Consider the following 14,704-nt stretch of genomic DNA (forward strand, 5'->3'; position numbering starts at 1 on the left):
ATCGCCCTGCCACCCCCCCCAAGGCTGGGTGCATGCCCTGTGCCCTCCCACCGGCCCCGGGGCTCGCTGCTCCCCGAGTGCCCGTAGCGACAGTGGAGGCCTTGCTTGCTGTGTATTCTAAGCCACAGAAATGGGGTGAGAAGGGTGACTGGCTGCCCCCGGGCTGCCTGCATGGGGTGCGCAGCTGCCTCCCCAGAACGCAGGTGGCGAGCCCTGCCCCCGGCCTCTGTCCACTCTGCATCCCCCTCCCACGCGGGGGACACAGGGACCTACAGGCTGCACCTGCTGGGGGCCCCTCCACAGCCCACAGCATTCGAGTCACTTCCGCTCACCCTCCCTCTAGGCTCAGGCTTGGTGCCTTCCTTCTCTCCCTTCGCCACCTTTGGAAATTCCCCCCGCCTTCCAGGCTAGCTCTCCCACCTCCTCCAGGCCGGCTCCTTGGACTCGCCCCTCCCGTGTCACCTGCTCTGCGCAGTGGGACCCCATGGCTGGTCAGCCTGTCTCCTTGACGTCTGGGGTCCTGGAGGACAGGACTAGCCGGGCCACCCGCTGGCCCTACCTTAGATACACCCCCCTCCCCCAGCCCTCACGCGCGAGGATTTCGGAACAAAGGGCCAGACACTATTAAGATTCAATTAAATTTCTCACTTCTCTGATCCTAAATTAGGCTGGTCTGTCCCTGTGGCGCCTGCAGGCCCTTTTCCTCGGCCTCCCAGCACCTGCCCCCACTGCTGGGAGGCCCCCCGGGAAGGAGACAGCCCCCCTCGGTGCCCGCTTCTCTGGGGAGGGGAGTCCAGCGTCTCCTCCGCCTCCTCCGGGCGCAGCGTTCGCGTCTCCATTGGGCTGATCCCCTCGCCCATGTCCTAGATTCCCCCTCCCGCGGCGGGCGGGGCGCAGGCCCATGGCTCCCAGCTGCCTCTGTCGCCCTCTTCGACCCGCCACCCTCTCCAGGGTCCCCAGTGGCTTCCCGAGGTCCTGCCCTGGGGCCTCACGGGTGCGCTGCCCTCTCCTGGCAGATGCCACCCTGGCTTCCTCTGTCCCAGCCAGCAGGCTCTGCTTCCTCCGGATTCCTGGGCGATCTGGGAGGGGTGGGAACACAGGTCCTGGAGCAGGTGAGCAGGGGATCCAGGCAGGGGCTGGGCGGCCTCGTCCGAGCCTGTTTCCTCATGTAAAGTGAGATTGTGCCTCCCAGCGCGTGCAGACTGGCTCCACACGAGGGCAGGCGGGCGGTGGAGAGGTTTGCTGGGACTGAGGGCACTGCCAGGGCAGGCACCTGGCATCCTGAGCAGAACCACGGGCAGCAGGCTCAGAGGCCCCCTCTGGGGGTGAGACCTGGGCCTGGGGCACTTCAGCCCGGTGCCCGTCCCCCACGAGGCGGGTGATGCTGTCAGGGCAAGCAGGGTGCTGAGCTTCCCCCTGACCCTTCCCCTGACCTTCAGCCACTGGGGAGAACTCAGCAGGGTGGGGGTGGGGGCTGACCCCCAGGCTCTGTGGGCCTCAGGGACATTGGACCCTAGGCCCCTAGACCAGCCGTGGGCACACTACAGCCCGCGGGCCGGATCCAGCCCGTTCCCAGACAGAGCCAGGCCCCGCTGAGCACCACTAGCTCAGGCAGGTGGGGGAGGAGGAGGGGATCACAAGTTTCTTCTGAGGATCCCTCGGCCCACCCCCGGCCCTAGCCACACTTCACACCACACCCCGAGTCCTAGCCACGCCCACACACCTGGGCCCCCACTAACCACACTCACACACCTGGGCCCCCACCAACCACGCCCACACACCACACCCTGCGTCCTAGCCACGCCCACACACCTGGGCCCCCACTAACCACACTCACACACCTGGGCCCCCACCAACCACGCCCACACTCCAGACAGCCAGGCCCCCTTTTCCTGAGGCCCCCAGACAGCCAGGCCCCGCTGAGCACCACTAGCTCAGGCAGGTGGGGGAGGAGGAGGGGATCACGTGTTTCTTCTGAGGATCCCTCGGCCCACCCCCAGCCCTAACCACACTTCACACCACACCCCGCGTCCTAGCCATGCCCACACACCTGGGTCCCCCCTAACCACGCCCACACACCTGGGCCCCCACCAACCATGCCCACACACCTGGGCCCCCCTAACCACGCCCACACACCTGGGCACCCCTAACCACACCCACACACCTGGGCCCCCCCAACCACGCCCACACACCTGGGCCCCCACACACCACGCCCACACACCATGCCCCTAAACACAACACACCCACCTGCCCTGCCTCCCTCTTCCTTCCCAGGACCCAGCTCCCTGCCCTGCCAGCTCAGCCTGGAGGCCTTCCAGAGGCCCCTGGGCTCTTGCCTCCTGGGAGGCTGTCCCACACTCAGTCCCCAGTGGCTGGGAGCAGCATGTCTGCCCACGGCTCACGCGGTGCCCAGGACCCTCGGGCGTGTGGGGAGTGGACGGCAGTTCCCCTCCCTTCTGCACGCATGCGGCCACCTCCTCCAAGGAGCTAGCTCCCTCCGACCCCGATCTGGGGGGTCGCTCTAGCACCTCGTGCTGGGGTCTCTCCTGAGCGCTCACCCCCGGCCCCCAAGTCCCTCCTCGCTCACTTGCTGGCCTCTCCCTGCGGGGTGGTCCCCAGGGCTCCCCACCACAGGCACTCACAGGGCCCCCTCACTAATTCCCGCTCCCCCTCCCCATCCCTGGCAGTGGCACCTCGCCAGGAGCAGCACTGTTTGGGTGAGGGGAGACAATTAGCCGAAACGCCGCAATCAGGGAGAGCAGGCTGCCGGCCCTCGCGCCCACACAGCCTCTAATTGGCCCCACGTGCGCGCCTCCTGTCTCGAGCGGGAAAGTGGAAGGTCAAGATCTCTTAATGTTCAGAATGGAGGGCGGCAGCAGCCACTGCCAGCCCCACAGACACACCTTTTAATTGCCCGGAGGCGGGTGGGCGGAGGCAGCTGGCGTCCGTCTGTCCGTCCACCGTGGCTGTGCCTCTCAGAGCGAGAACGCAGGGCCGCAGCCTCGGTGTAACCGTAACGTTTAAGAGGCTCCTGCTGGGTGACACCATGGCTCTTGTCCTCGCGATCTGCTTGTCCAACCCCCATCACGAAGGCATCGGTGGCCGCCAGCTGCCTCAATGCCCAGCTTTCCCCCCAAATCCTTGCCGCCGCCTCCAGGCAGCCCTGAGCTCACCATTGCCCCTGGGACTGAAGGGACCTTCCTCCCGCTGGGGCCGCCCCAGCCCGTCAGCCCCTCTCCGTCCATCAGACCAGTGGCTCTCAGCCAGGGGGCATCGCCCGCAGGGACATCTGGCCATATCTGGAGACGTTTCTGGCTGTTACCCCGGGGGCGTGGCACACTGCTGGCACCCAGTGGGTGCTGCCTACATCCTACACGGCACCGAGCAGCCGCACACGGACGTACCTGCTCCAATGCCGGCGGTACCAACACCGAGACACCTGGGAGGCGAAGCCTGAGAGAGAGCAGCGAGGGGGTGGGGGGCGGGCAGACTTCTCCTTCCTGACGGGCACCGCCCGCCCCCCGAGCCCTGGCCCCTGGCTCACTCCTGCTCCTCTGAGCACCCAGCCCAGAGCCAGTTCCTGAACAGACCCGGTCACGCTGCCAACAGAGCATCCGTTTAATTGGGTTAAGTGGCCATTAGCGGCAAAAGCAGGGCGCTGCGTGCGGAAGGGTTTTTAATTTTACTCTTTAAATGATGCTCGCTCCCCAGAGAGGCCGCTGACGGTGGGAACACTGCCCACTGGCGCCCCCAGTACCAGGGCCGCAGCAGCACCCCGTGTCCCGTCCACCGGGGCCTTGTGGGGGTGCGCAGGGAGGGGGAGCTCAGTGTCTTGTCTCCATTGATGGTTCCTGGAGCTGTGAGACCAAGGAAGGAACTGCGGGGGCAGGGACGGGCCCAAGGTCACAGGGTCATCACAGGAGAGACCAGAGCCCCACCTCCCTGTGGACAGCAAATGCCATGTGGCCACTGGTGGCAGCACCGAGGAGGGCAGAGAAGGGGGGAGGGGAGCGGGCGGGGGCAGGAGCCCAGCTGCCTGGCTCTAACGCCTGCTGTGCTGGGAGACCTGGGCCAAGGGCTTAACAGTCTGGGGCCCAGTTTCCTCAGATGTAAAATGGGAATAAGAGGAGTAGCTCTTGGCTGGTAGGGAGGGTGAGGGGCGATCTGGCATGTTCCAGCTCAGCTCAGGCCGGGCACGTGGCAGGCACGCAGACGGAGGCCAGCACTCACGGGGAGGAATTAATTCTGCCATTTCGGGGGAACGTCCCAGGCTCTGAATCTACACAGAACCATCTGCGACGTGAAACATACTGAGGCCCAGCCCCACCCCACGGAGTCTGATGTAGCGGGTTGGGCTGGGGCCTGGGCATCTGGGTTTAAAAGCTCCTCAGAGGCTCCAGCGTGCCAGCCGGGTCCCAAACGCTGCGTGGAGGCCAAGGTACAAAGCCACAGCCACGGGAAGGTCCTGGCCCGGGGCGACGGGCAGAGCTGAGGTGGGACGTGGGCGTGGGAGGAAGGGCAGAGCTTAAGGCCGAGGTCTCCAGTCCTGGGTGCCCAGCCAGGCCTCTCCACCGCCTCTGGCTTGTCTGAGGCTGGAGGTGAAAGCCCCCCCTCGAGAGCAGACTTCTCACCGCCACCGATGTCCCCCAGACCTGCTCTGGCCCTGGACGTCCCCTTCTCCACGAACCAAGCCCACTGGGCCGCACGACCTTGGCCTCGGCCTCCACAGGAGGCTGGAATGCCCCGCACTGGGGTCACTCCTCACCTTATCAAGTCAGTGCCTCTCCCACGGCCTCTCCTCTGTCCCATCCACGCAGCAGAGGTGCCAGGGATGGTGCCAAAGGCGGCACAACCTTCAGGACACTGTTCTCACCGTGGCCTTTAGAAATGATGGCTCCTGGAGCTGTGGGACCAGAAGCACGGGGCAGGGATGGTCTCATGTCCCCATTTTACAGAGGGGAAAACTAAGGCCAGGGCTGGGCCTGGAATGAGAGTTCCACCAGGCGCCCCAGCGCCGGCCAGCGCACAGTAGGCCATCAGTGAACGGAGGAAGGACTACAACCATGAAGCGATGACCTTCCTGAAAGAGGGGCTGGGTGCCAAGGCCCCAGCCGGGAGGAGAGGAGAGTCCTAACGGGTCCAACTCCGTTCCCAATCTGCTATAAGAGGCAGGCATCTCTCTCCCCTCCTGGGACTCAACCGTCAGGCCCGGGCTCAAAGGCCCCATCTCCCGGAGGCAGGGTTCCTAGAGAGGACCCCTCGTGTCTCCGAAGCCGAGGCCCCAGCAGGTCTCCCAGACCCGGGGCTGCCGGCTGCCTGTGCGGCAAAGCCCTGACCGCCGCCTCCCGCCTGACTCGTGGCCCATAAACCACCTGTGCAGCTTGGAGACGCTCGTTACCAACGCTGATTGTCCCTGATTAGCTGAGACAACGACCTCCCGTCCTGCGGGACCCACATTAACATTCCAGACCAGGGCAAGAGGATTGACAACGGACGGACGACTGGATGGGGCCCAGGGAGAGAGGAACAATGAGGGGGGGCTGCGGGGGCCCAGACCCCCAACACCCCTCCCTCCGTGTGCGCTCGGGCCGCAAACCAACGTGGGAAAGGCGAAAAGGGCCAGGCCTTGGTGAAAAGCAAATTTAAACATCATTAAGGCCGAAGCGCATCTTGAACAAGGAAGACCCAGGAGGGAGGAGGGAGGCCCTCCCCTTCCTCTGGGACACGGGCAGCCGCCAGGGGGCGCTGCGGGGGACGTCGCCTGCCGGGAGAGGGCTGGGAAGGGAGGGCTGGGGGCTCCCTGCTCATCTCGGGGAGAATGTGGGCAGTGGAGGGCCTGCCTCAGGGTCCTAGTGACCTGGGTTCAAGCCCTGGCTCTGCCACACCCTGACCCGGTGCACGGCACCTCCGAGTTTCAGGGTCCGCTCTGGGAAGTGGGCGTCCCTCACGGGGTTGCTGTGAGGAGGACCAGTGACTCTCAGCCCACCACTGAGTGTCTTTTCCTATCGCCGCCCCACTGAGAATCACCTGCATTTAGTGCCACTTGCGCAGGCCGCGGGCTGGGCTGCGGAGGGAGAGGAAAGGGTACTGAGCCCTGGCCTGCCTCTCGGGGCCGGGCCTGTGGGTCCGCAGTGGGTGGGGGGCTCCCCCTGGTCCATGATCCAGGTCACACAGGGGCAGGCAGGGGACCCAGCTCCTGGGGGTGGAAGGGGTCCTGGCTCTCGCCTGGGGTGGGATGTGGTGGGGTTCAGGCTGGTGGCAGCCCTGAACTTGGCCCCGCCAGGACCCTGGCCCGAGCCTGGGCACGGCTCGCGTGGGCTGGCTCACCGTGTGTGTTTGTTTAAAGAGCTTTATTGATATGTACTTCACAGACCATACAATTCACCCACAAACAACACAAGTGGTTTTCTAGCATATTCAGAGAGCTGCGACCACGACCACACTGAGGTTAGAACATTTCCATCACCCCAACAAGAAACCTGGGCCCACTAGCAGACACCCCCGTCCCTGCCCTTCCAGCCCCGGGCAACCACTGATGAGCTCTCTGAGTCCACGGATTCCCTGTTCCAGACGTTTCACAGAAAGGGGATCGCACGCCAGGTGGTCTTTCGACACTGGCTTCTCTCACTTAGTTTAATCATACAGTGGTTCTCAACCTTCTGGCCCTTTAAATACAGTTCCTCATGTGGTGACCCAACCATAAAATTATTTTCGTTGCTACTTCATAACTGTCATGTTGCTACTGTGATGAATCGTCATGTAAATATCTGATATGCAGGATGGTCTTAGGCGACCCCTGTGAAAGGGTCGTTCGACCGCCAAAGGGGTCGCGACCCACAGGTTGAGAACCGCTGGTTTAATGCTTCCAAGTTCGTGCCCATTGTCTCGTGTGTCGGTACTACTCCCCTCCCCTTTTTTGTTGTTACTCCTCACCCAAGGATATTTTTCCTATTGATTTTTTTAGAGAGAGTGGAAGGGAGGGAGAGTGAGAGAAACATCGATGTGAGAGAGACACATAGATTGGCTGCTTCCCACATGTGGCTCAGACCAGGTATGTGGGTGCCCTTGACCAGGAATTGAACCCATGACCTTTCAGTGCTCAGGCCAAACGCTCTAACCACTGAGCACACCAGCCAGGGCTGTACTTCCCTCCTCCTTATTGGACTGGTCTCTGACACAGGCCGGGGCGGCTGCAGTTGTGCCTCTGATCTGGGGGCCGCTTGGACGCCTCCCTCATTTACTGTGTGACCTGCAGCTCCAGAAGCCCCTCCCAGCTGCTGCCCTGGGCTCAGCCAGCTCTGGACAGCAGGTTGGGGTGGGGGGGCCCAGCCGGCTCTCACCTCACAGAACGGCTGTGCTCGGAGCCGAGAGGCCCGACCCGACCGCTCTGAGTCTAGAGGGGAGACCGAGGCCCCGTCAAAGCCGTGGGCAAGCAGAGGCCCTGACGCCCGGCGTCACGTGGCCACAGCTTTCTCCTGGGCTTTCACGCTCCCTCCCCGTCAGAGCCAGCAGCCCAGCCCCAGTCACAGGCAGGTCACGATCCTGGCAGGTGCTCGCCCAGGGACACTTACGACACAGCAGAGGGAGGGAGAACCAGGAGGAGGGAGAGGCGGACTCGGCCTGGGCCCCACCATCACACCCACACAGGGCCGCCCAGGCCCCAGGACACCCCGCGTGCAGCCTTCCCCAGATCACACCGCCCCGCGCCTGCCGCAGCTGCCACGCCCCCGCGGCCACAGCCCTGCCCGTGGCGGCCGGCCTGCATTCAGGGAGCCAGGAGGGCCGCAGGTTCTCGGGAGGCGAGGACAGGTCCGCCCGCCCTCCCGACGCTCACGCCTACCTTCAGGGCCTGCACCTTCCTGGCCAGCAGGCCCTCGATGTCGCCGGCCACCTTCTCCACCAGCTTCTGAGGCTCGTTCTCCTGCACCGCGAACAGATTCCGGTTGTCCCTGTAGATCTGGAAGGAAGCAGAGCCGGGTGAGGACAGGTGGTCCCACAGTCCCATGCCCGCCCCGCCCCCGCCCCCGGCTCTGGTCACGGAGACAGAGCGCAGGGGTCTGGGAGGGGGGCCCAGGGCGCTCTTGGACTTGGAGGAAGGACACAGTCACCAGCTCCACAGCTGGCACGGGTTGTGGCTGTCGCCGCCCCCTCTGGAACTCAGGGTTCCCCCCCAGGGGCCATGAGCAGCACCCCCCGCCTAGCTGAGAGCTGCGAGGGGGAAGGATGCGGGGGAGGAGCACATAAGCACACATAGCACACCACACACCAACACAAGATGCCCACATGCTCACGCGTGTACACACACCTGCACACCCCCACAGGCATCGCACACAGCCACCCCTCCGCACGGGCTCAGGCAGCTGTACCCCTTTTTGCTGGAGCTGCCCCAGGGCGTTTGCAGAAATTGTAGCGGGAGCTCTGGGTGCCCCCAGGGGATCCTCTGTCATTCAGGGCACAGAGAGTGGGGGCAGGAACCAGGGAAGAGGCACAGGGTGGAGCGAGTCTGCCCTCCTTCCCCCTTGGGGGGGCGTGCACATGGGCGTGTAACTCTGACAGTCCGCATCTGCGTGAGTGAGCGTGTTATGGCTCAGCACACATCCGCCCGTGCCATGCTGGGTGCTGTGTGCTGGGGTGCGGAGGGGAGAGGGGGGAGGGACAGAGCCCGCGGGCTCGCACAGAGTCGGAGAAGCAGATCCGTGGGCATTTCTGTTCGTGGCTGGAGGCTTGCGGGGGGGGGGGGGGGGGGCAGCATGTGTGTGCACTGGACACCCCTGCAAACACCGGGGCCTGACAGGGTGCAGGTGTCCATCCAGGTGACCCCGGCAGGTCCGAGTCACCGTGACCGAGCTGAGCTCCCGCCACAGGCTGTGCAGAGGAGGGGGTGAGAGATCCAGGGGTGAGGAGGAGGAGGCAGGAGGTGGAGAGGCTGCGATGAGAGACAGGCAGGCAGGAGAGATAAGGTCGGTGGAGTGACAGAGGGAAGGGGAGATAAGGCTCCGGGCATCTGACGGGGGCGGAGGGGGGACTGGGCGCCTCCAGAGCCCCTGCCCGCCCAGCGCCCGGCAGCCCAAGGGTTAACGCTCGCACAAAGCGGCTCGCACTCCCCTCCCCCGCCCTGTCCCTCCCGGCTGCTCTTTTCTCTTTGTCCTTCTCTTAGAACAAAATAATTTGTGGTGAAGTTGCTCCTTCCCACAGAGCAGTGGGGACTTTCGACTTGCGGGGCGGGATAAAGCCAGGAGCTGTGGAGTTCCAGGGGACACCAGGCCAGGCTGCTCGGGGACAGAGGTCCCCCGTGGAGACAGAGGTCAAGGAGGGGTCAGGGCCTGGGAGCCCCTGGGAAATGCAGGGAGCCCAGGCCCCAGAGCCCACGGCTGGGGGAACAGGCTCAGAAACAGGCGAGGGCGGACCAAGGACACGCCTGTGAGCGGTGCGCCAGGCGCCCCCCCCCCCCTCACCCAGGTCTCAGGAACCAAACACACCTTTCCGGACACTGCGCCTGGCTGGGCTGGACCCCCGTCTCAGCCACACAGCCAGCAGGGGGCGCAGCCGCCTGGCTGCTCAGGGCATGGGATGCCGCTCTCCTACCTGATGCCCCTGTCAAGGTCATTCCCAGGTGCCTCTATGGGGCGCCCAGAGCTGCGCAGCCCAGACCTGAGGCCGAGCCTCGTGACCTGCTAGCAACCCGTGGGGGAGCGCAGGACCCTCCCCGCGGGCCCCGGTGTCCCAGCAGCCCGCACAGCGGCTGGGCCGGGCTAGGGAGCCGCCACGAGAGCGAGAGCGGGTCTCCAGGTGCCAGGGTCACACCCCACTGCCCAACAGATGGCATGCGGGCTGGAAAGACGGGGACCTGCCGAGAGGCGCCCCCTCTCTGGGCCTCTGTCCGATCTGCTGAGCGAGAGGACAGCAGCCCGCTCCACAGGCAGCCAGATGCAGGAGCCCGCTCCGTGATCGTGGCTGCTACTGTCAACGGCACCAGGATTCTGCAGGAGGAACCGGCCCCCTTCCCGCTCCACCCTCTCCGGCTAGATCTGCCCTCGGAGGATCCGAAGCCATCGGCTCCACTCCTGGGCTGACAGCCTCGGTCTCCTGGGGTCTCCCCCGCCCCCCGGCCCCCCTCCTTCCTGTCCTCGCCGGGCAGTCCCTCCCCAGCCATCTTGTCCTTGTCTCCGACACCTCAGCCTGAGTCCTGGAGGTGACAACAGGGGAGCCCAGACACAGGGGCGCCACAGCCCCCTCCTGCTCTCTCCCCAGCACCGGGCCTGTGTGCGTGGCCCCTTGGCCAAGGCCTATGCCCAGTTCCAGGTTCCAGAGCAGAGACCCGGGCCTGACGCCTCCACCTGGCCTGCAGCTCAGCTACCCCTGGAGGCTGGGCTGCATCTGCCAGGCTTTCTTCCTGTCCACTCTACCCAAGGCCCCCCCGCCTCCCCGGGGCGCCTCCTACGTGCACCTGCGGCCTCTGGGTCCCCAGCCCCCGCGGTTCCTCCTGCTGCCCCTTGGCTGATGCTGCCTCTGCTCCCTGTCACCTCACCCCCCGCCCTCTGCCCCCATCTAACTCCTCCCAGGGGGCAAGGGTGGGGACGGGAGCTGGGAATTGCTGGGGAGGTGAGGGCACAATCCTAGAACTGCAGGGCCTGGTCCAGCCAAGCCTGCCTCCCAATCCCAAACGCGCCCCTGGGGTGCACCAGACCCCCTTCCTTCTACCCCCGGTGCCTCAAACCTCTCGCTAACACTCTCCTGCCCCTGCCCCATCGCCCTGTCCCCTGAGTGGGCCCTGAGCTGAGACCCTGGAGACACAGTCCGGGAGGGAGGTCATCTCTGCCCTCGTGAGTCCGGGAGGTGCTGTCCGCCCGCGGGCCCAGCAGGAAGCCTGGGAGAGCTCAGCGTGGACTCCATTGAGCCCCAGCCTCATGCCCTGGCCCCAGAGCCAGCTCAGAACAGACAGGCCAGGGTGCACCGGGTGCAGGGCTCAGCAGCCGCAGCGAGATCGCATGCTCGCGGATGTCCTTGGCCGCGAGCTCGCTGGAAAAACTCCACGGCCCAGCAGCGCAGCCTGCACGTCCCCCACCTGCACAGGCCGCTGGACCCAGAGAGATGGTGCAGGCCTACAGGTGGCTGTCGCTCCGCAGCCATGATGGGGAGGGAGGGACAGGGCAGCAGATCAGGGGACAGGCTGTCTGGAACCAGGTGGGCACACGGGGAGGGCAGAGGCAGTGGCACAGGGGCTGAGGCCCGGAGGGAGAATTCAGGCGGCAGCGGGACCTTCCCACTCCCAGGAGTCCCTGCTCCCCCATCCCAGACTGTGAGTCTGCGGCCACCACTCACCTGGGCATCCTCCTCCCCTGAGACCACCCCGCAGCAGCCATTGAGCCCTGTCCCTCCGTCTCTCCCCTCATCTCCTAACCCGACCCATGCTGGCCCAGCCCCCACCCCGTCTCAGCTCCAGTAATTGTGAGGCAGCTTGTCTGGCAGCCTGGGGGTGGCCGGGTCAGGGGCCCAGGCTTCAGGGGCACCAGACCCTCTCCCAGCCACCTGCTTCCGGGCGCCTTTGCATAAAGGGAGGTGAGCCTGGAGGACACCTGGGGGCACGTGCCCTTGGATGGGAACCTGGACGCTCACGGCGGACGGAGCCAGCGCGGTCCCCACGGCCTTCAGCAGTCCTGGCCGGGAGAGGGGCGCCCGGGACACGACTGCCACCCCAAAACAAGGTCCCAGTGACCCGAACGGGCCCCAACCACACGGAGAGGCAAAGCCCCGAAAGCCAGCAGCACCCACCTGCCCAGGCAGAGGAAGGGGGGCGGGGAGGACAGGAAAGGAGGGCGAGGAGGGGAAAGGGGCGGAGGGACCCCGGGGGCCACAGGAACAGCCTGTTCCCCGAGTGGAGGCTCCGGCCACCCTGGGCAGGTGCTTCATACACTGGACGTCACGGATCCGACGACCCCTGAGGAGGACCCTTCAGATCAGGCCCCGTCGGCAGGGACACTGAGGGCCACAGCAGAGCTCAGGCCTGAGCCGGCCGCCCTCAGCCCCTGCTTCAGGCCACGCCCCACAGCTCCGTTCCTAGCACTCAGCCCACACTTGGAGGTGAGGCCGCTGGCAACGGGCGTGCAGTTAGATAAGCTGGCGGTTGGGTGGGTCCGAACGGGGCCTGGGGCAGAGCCAGGACGATGCTGAGGGCCGGCGGGCGGCCGTTCTGGGAGGGGGCGAGGGGAGGCTGGCAGAACCAGCCTGAGAACTAACCAACCGCCCAGCCCTGTGAGTGAAACAGGCACGCAGGCGCGGCTCCCTCCGCAGCCAAGGTGAACGGCCCTAATCTCTGGAAAATTAAATCAGAGAGAAAATGGAACGAGGAAGATTTGATGCAGGCTGGGCCCTGCTGCCGGCTGTCTCCTCAGAGGCCCAGGCTCAGCTGGGGGCTCCAGCACCCCGGACCCTTCCCCCTGCCCAGGGTGCCAGGAGGGTCCAGGAAGGTGGGGGGAGCTGAGGCCCACGCTCTGGCGCCTGTCGATTTCCTGTTTGCCAGCCCCCTCTAGCCACACCCCGCTGTCGGGTCCCTGGTCCCCAAAAAAGCAGCGCTGGGCATCCAACTGCCCAGCCCTTGTGCCAACAGGTCTAGCGAGACAGCAGCGAGTGGACCAGAGATGGGGGCCGGGCCTCCCGAGCCCGGCCTGTGGGCAAGCCCCGGAGGCCGCAGGGCCTGGGGCTGGAGATGGGGGCAGGTGCTGGAATGGGGTACTCTTGTGCCAGGGATTAGGGGCAGCTTGGGTAGAAGATAGGGGGCTCGTGGTGGTTCAGGGACCCTGAGTGGGGCCAGGAAGGAGGTGGGGTGATGGGGGACTGGACACGATCATATCAGGGACCCCAGCCCGTCAGGGCCAAGCCCCTGCCCTCGGCCCTGCCACGCTGCTGCCCGCCTCCTGCCTTTGTGGGGAACATCAGGGTGTTGACGTAGCTGTTATTCACCCTTGGAGACCATAGGACTGACGGATGGGGCAGCCCGGGACCTGGGGACCCCTTCCTCTGAGAACACGCGGGGCAGAGCCGACCAGCCCTGAGCCCGCAGCCCAGCTAGTAGCTGTTATTCACCCTTGGAGACCATAGGACTGACAGATGGGGCAGCCGGGACCTGGGGACCCCTTCCTCTGAGAACACGTGGGGCAGAGCCGACCAGCCCTGAGCCCGCAGCCCAGCTCCTGGCGGGACTGAGGGGCTGCCCCCAGCAGCTGCACGAGAACCCCAACCCAGCTGCTCCGGGGACACTCCGGGCCCTGGACTCCTGTGGCTGAGCGCTCCCTGGTGCAGGGTCATGGCCTCCCTGCCCCACCTGGTGCAGGACTCAGAGTAGATCAAGGGCAAGGGCAAGGGCAAGGGCAAGGGCCCAGAGCCCCCCGATCTCACGTCGGTGCCCAGGCAGGGGTTCGAGGCCACGCTTCACCAGCTGCTGGCGTCCCCAGCTGCCACGTCAGGGTCCCCGTGGCCATGCGGTGCTGCCACCATCCACGGCGGGTTGGCTCCGTAGTTGGCCATATATGCAGTGTCCTGTCACAAGCAGGGTTTGTCCACTGCGATGCCAGTTGTCATGTTATAAAAACTGGCCTTCCTATCGAGTAGAGATTTCATGGGATAAACTTCCTGTTTAGAGGGGCTCACAGACCCCGCCCCAGGCCATGACCACGCGGCCCTGCCTGGGCTTCGATGGAGGACACGAAGGCAGGGAGGGAGCAGGGAGGATGTTAAGGGCCCCATCTCCTCCCACCCCGTCCCACCCCCGTGTCCTTACATCGTCACCGGGCACTCCACAGCCAGGTGGGGGCCCTCCGGGGCCTGGGGCAGCAGAGATGGACCAGACCTGTCCCTGCCCTCCTGGGACTCGCCATCCAGAGGGGACAGGCGCCCATTCAGACTGCGGGCACAGAGGTGGAGCGGGGCGGTGTGCAGCTGGCTGGTGTGGGCACTCATGTTTATGGGAGGGGGGCCTGCTGGGATAGCTGGGAGGGAGGGGCCAGGGAAAGACTGGGGTGGCTTTCCAGGGCAGAGGCCACCTGGGCAGAGTCTGGAAGGCTGGGCGGGGGCCGGCCAGGCACAGGGTGCGGGGGGTAAGGGACTCCAGGCAGGAGCACTGGCAGGGGCAGGGCCGGAGCAGGGAAAGCCGGGGGCTGCCCGGGGAGGAGCACAGGGGCTTGTGGGGGCAGGAAGGCAGCTGAGGGGAGGGGAGGTTGACACCAAGGTGGTGAGGAGTGGGGGGTTCTCGGAGGAGGAGGGGGTGTGGCCTAGATCACAGGCGAGAAGGCCCCGGTGGCTGGTGGCTCCGTGGCCCCTTGGCCCCCAAGAGGCAGCTGCTAGGAGCTGTTGCCAGCAGATTCCCCTGGAAAATTCACGGGGCACAAGCCCCCGCCGCCACCCCAGCAACGCCTCCCCATTTTTAAAGTTAAAGTTTAGTTGACTGTCATCCATTACCGCAATTAGTACATTATGTCTAATTATGCAATTAGTGTAAAAAGTGCACTTGCTGCCGAGAATGGGAAATTACGCTGGCTCGTTACGCTGTAAAATCTATGTCATAAAAAGGCTCAATCTCTTGTTTTTCAAAAGACACAACACCCAACACAAAACAATAAACCAAAGCCTCCCAGTTGAGCAAGGGCCAATCTGTGCCAACTCCCTGCACTTCCCCCTGCGGACCCCGCTCTGCCCGGCTCGGCCTCCC

At 65.2% G+C, this 14,704-nt stretch overlaps 1 protein-coding gene across 1 annotated transcript in view; it reads right to left on the reverse strand.

Annotated features, from left to right (window-relative positions):
* Window positions 1–14,704, reverse strand: part of CACNA2D2 (calcium channel, voltage-dependent, alpha 2/delta subunit 2) — a 103,183-nt gene that overhangs the window by 54,112 nt on the left and 34,367 nt on the right. Inside the window, exon 3 of the mRNA XM_014539004.1 lies at window positions 7,841–7,957. Coding sequence (XP_014394490.1) covers window positions 7,841–7,957 — 117 coding nt within the window. The remainder of the gene's footprint in view (window positions 1–7,840; window positions 7,958–14,704) is intronic.

Source organism: Myotis brandtii, unplaced genomic scaffold (genome assembly GCF_000412655.1).
Source record: "Myotis brandtii unplaced genomic scaffold, ASM41265v1 scaffold207, whole genome shotgun sequence".
NCBI classification, from domain to species: Eukaryota; Metazoa; Chordata; class Mammalia; order Chiroptera; family Vespertilionidae; genus Myotis; species Myotis brandtii.